Source organism: Akebia trifoliata, chromosome 15 (assembly GCF_017979445.1).
Source record: "Akebia trifoliata isolate Shusen 1 chromosome 15, ASM1797944v1, whole genome shotgun sequence".
Lineage (NCBI taxonomy): Eukaryota > Viridiplantae > Streptophyta > Magnoliopsida > Ranunculales > Lardizabalaceae > Akebia > Akebia trifoliata.
This window is the reverse complement of record NC_141389.1, coordinates 24,251,987-24,256,230: the sequence shown is the minus strand read 5'-3', so window position 1 is coordinate 24,256,230 and position 4,244 is coordinate 24,251,987. Positions and strand designations below refer to the sequence as shown.

Below are 4,244 nucleotides of genomic sequence, written 5' to 3'. Positions count from 1 at the left end.
CAAGTACCCAATACGATAGATAATTATTTTTAATAGAAAAAAATAAAATAATACCTAACATGAATTTCTTCACTTAAATAGTTGATACACTAATAATGAATTCTTTGAACAAGTCAAGGTTTTGGCTGAAATTGATGAGGAATAAGAACTATAAACGGATGTTTCATTAACAATAAGTTAAAAAAGAAAAATAAAAATAAAAATAGACTCCCAATTTTCTCTAGATTCTAATTTTACAAAAGGTATATTTATGTCTAATTACCTCATTCATAACTATTTAATTGGACTACTTAATAAATCCATAATAAAAATAATAATTGAGTTCACGATACAACGGGGCAATGGGTGTACTCATTGGCACCCTCAACATGATATGGGATTTACATCTAACTTTATTCTTAATAAACTCTTTTCTGCTTTCTACACCACCAATAAAAAATAATAAATAAAAAGTACTCGTGTATCCGAGATTCTGTGTGACAGATTTTTTTTAAAAATAATACAAATTTTGAGAAAATATACAATTTTAACAAAATTGGACTATGTTGTATCTTGAAGACAAATTCGCCGGCAACCCATCTGCATCTTCGATTTCAACCAGAGTGGGGGCGTCTACTGTCTATAAGACAACTTAGACAACTTGTTTTTTATCTGATAATTAAAGAAATTAATCTTGATTTATGTTTCCCTTGTGTTCATTTTTAGTTAGAAGAGACCCAAAATGTAAAATTATACAGAAATTATATACTCAAATAGAGACTAATATCTTCTAATTTAGATGCAATCTACATAAATGACATCCCCATTGTTTACTAAACCATAAAGACAAATACACCCCTCATTAAATACAACAAAGCAAATTTGTTCCATAATACCATTCCAAGCTCTTTGAGACAAAAACCATAGTTATAAGAGATTGGAAATATAAGTGTTTTGTAGGACCTGAAGAAGTTAGAAGTGGATTCTGCTGGGCTGTGATTTGGTCATTCGGGCCTCACCATAAGGTTCATCATTGTCCATCCGTCGGTTGTTTCTAAAGGCAGCGCAACCAATCACGTAAACGATCACGAGAATGACAAGTACAACAATGTTGATCACAGAAACCTTCCTCCAGTTCTTCCTCAAGCTTGCTAAGACACCTGCCTTGCATGAGTCACAATTATAGCACAATTGTACTGGATCATTGCTCCACCTAGAACAATCAGCAGATGTACCCATCATTCCTCCTCCAGGGCCCCACGTTGTGGTCTCGTTGATGAACACGTAGCCGCATTCGGTTGGTGGTTTGCAGCAACCAGACTACATTTCAGTGTAGCAAACAGTAATTCATCAATTCTATAGTTGTTTAAGGCCATTTTGGTCATTTAATACATTAATAATAGAAATTGTACATAATCATAAATTCAAAATGTATAAGCTACTTTGAAATGATCTAAAATCCAAAATTCAAACTACAATATTCCTAAATTATAAAATTTCAAGATTAGATGTTCGAAAGTTTGTAATCGTTCGATTATTTTCTTGATTAGTATCTCACCATCTAAAAGGATATGATGAGATTTTACTTTTATGTGGGACCCAATCATTGATTCCCCCTACATGATGCAGCCCACACCCCTAAAAGGATTATAAATCTTAGGAAGCCCACACCTCTTAAAGGATTATGGATCTTATGCCCACGAAGATGAATATTATATTTTGTAATAATTTTCTAACACCCCCCCCCCCTCTGACACACGCCCCCTACACCCGCATCACAGAACCATATATCTCTTGCATCGGATTACGCATAATCATAATCTTTTCTTGTGTATCCCAAGGCAAATGATCTACGGTTCTGTGACGGGGGCGTGTGTCAGAGGGGGGTGTCGTATTATCATGACTATATATTATTTTAACAACATTAATTCAAAAGGGGAAAAAAAAAAGTTGATATATATCATTTTCCCTATGTTGAAATTAACACTCTCAATTTTTGGATGGTTTTATATATCTTTATTATATGCCCATTTGCCCCCCCACTCCCTCCAAGTTTTGCACACACACCCCCACCCCCACCTTTTCAAATTTTTTTTTTTTTAAGATGGCATTGTCTCTTAACTTGGGCCTTCTCTCATAGACTAAATAGAAATGACCTAAATATCATTTTCTTCAACTTCTAACAACAAAAAAAAAAACTATAAATTTCTTCCCAAAACCATTCAACTTCAAGTTCTTCAATTGTTCCATTAACCACAGTTTGCCCCCACTACAAGAAAATCACGGCTCCGCCCCTGAGTCTAAGGGTATCAATGAATTGGTTACGTTTCGATTCCTAAGATATTTAGAAGCGGAACCATCTTATCTTCCAAGTTCTAAAATAAGTCGAACCGAAACTGCCAAAACCATGTGCACCCATTGATTTTGGCAAGAAGGATGAGACAAAACATATGTCTAACAATAATAGAGTTTCTTTATATGCAAAGCCTTTTCCCATCACAAGAGAAAATATCATAATATGAATCATTTTCAAAAAATTAAAAATAAAATAATAAATCTTTCAAGAACAAAATACAATATTTGCAAAGACATTAATAACATAAATACCAATTTATTCTAGTAAAGAAATGAGTTAATATTTTTTTTTTTCAAAAGCTAAAATTCATTTTCTTTAGAAGCAATGAATTTATGAGAAATATGACACATTTTAAGTTTCAATGAAGAAAAATACACATTTTAAGTTTCAAAGTTAACAAAGAAGAAAAATACAACTCGGCCGAGTCAAATGGGTGCAGGCAGGATCCAAGCGATTTCTCATTACAATATCATACATTCAGACCCCCTTTGACTCGGTTCATAACCAGTTCAAATTTTTTAGTTTATTTATATTTTTAGATAAAATTTTGTCAATAATATCAAACCGGTTTGAAACCAGAACCGATGGGATTGACTCGTCCGGTCCAACACGGACTAGACCATCCCGATCCTATCCTCAGATTTGGTTCTTCAAAGCAGATCGAACCATGGATTTGATCAAAAACCCAATTTTCTCCTTCAACCAGAAACATAAATTCACAAGAAATCAAGGCCGTTCATCACATCAAACTTTCAAACCCTCTTTTAAAAAGAGCAAGAAAAGAAAAAAAGAGAGAAATTTAAAGGTTTTTTTTTACCTCAATAGGGTTGAGCTTTCTGAGGTAGAACATATCAGCAGATTCAAAATTTCTTTCCATCTTTCTACAAACCTTAGAATCTCTAATACAAGAACTGATTTTTCTCCAATAACTCGGATCCACAACTCGCTCCTCGAGCCAACCGGAATAATCCTCAAGATAATAATCACGATAAGCCCGGTTCATGACGGTTCGACCGGAGCCTTTAGCGGTGACTACATAAGCGAAGACAACGAAAGCAAGCAAGGCAGCGATGACGAAGAACATGGCGAAGAGATAAAGCCATAAGAGAAAGGTGTTACGGCAACAAGCCCCAGCAAAGCCAGCTAAAGAGATGACCATGATGGTAATCCCGATGATTATCAACGGCCACTGAAGGAATCTCATACAATCTGTTGAGTTTGCTTTGTTGCTTAGCCATATTCCTCCTCCAAGTATTGGAATTGAGAGTAGAAATGTTGCAAAGTTTATAAAACCTATTAAATGATTACTTCCTCTCATCTTCTCTCTCTCTCTATCTCTCTCTCGCTCTGTGTGTGTTTTTCTTTGCTTTCTTGCACTATAAGAGAGCTCGAAATGGAAATGTGGGTCTTTGTGGGGTTTCTTTAGTTTTAGGTGGGTTGGACACGAGTGAACCACACGTGTGAGAGAAACATTGGAGTATAATAAGTTACAAGTGTTGGATAATATTTTGTGGTTTAAACTTTAATGAAAGGTTTAATCTATTAGAATCGTGAATGTGATAATCTGACTACCCACGTGTCATATTCAATCGTCAAATTCGGAACATAGATCTGCACTCCTTGAGATACACAGCTGCACTTTCTCATAAAAGTGTATCTCGAGGGAACCTTGTATCTGGATGAGAACAGATCTATGGTTCTCAAACTTGTCACGGCAAGTAATCGATTGAGTATGTCATGTGGGGGTAGTCAGATCATCACGACTCAATCTATCATCGTTTGTTTTTAGTTGTTGGATTAGGATTGTAATAAATAAATATTATAATCTTTTATGTAATAATATTTAGAAAAATTGTGAAGTAACATTGAAATTTGACATCGTGGGGGACATTGGTGTGCACTGAATCAT

General features: G+C 34.8%; 1 protein-coding gene across 1 annotated transcript; it reads right to left on the bottom strand.

Moving 5' to 3' along the window:
* Positions 1-740: 740 nt before the first annotated feature.
* LOC147384711 (tetraspanin-3-like) lies at positions 741-3,727 on the bottom strand. Its single transcript, XM_086426071.1, has 2 exons — positions 3,153-3,727; positions 741-1,299 (listed from the first exon to the last, which is right to left on the bottom strand). The coding sequence occupies exons 1-2, from the start codon at positions 3,651-3,653 to the stop codon at positions 952-954; spliced, it is 849 nt and encodes a 282-aa protein (XP_086282197.1). The 5' UTR covers positions 3,654-3,727; the 3' UTR covers positions 741-951.
* Positions 3,728-4,244: the final 517 nt, after the last annotated feature.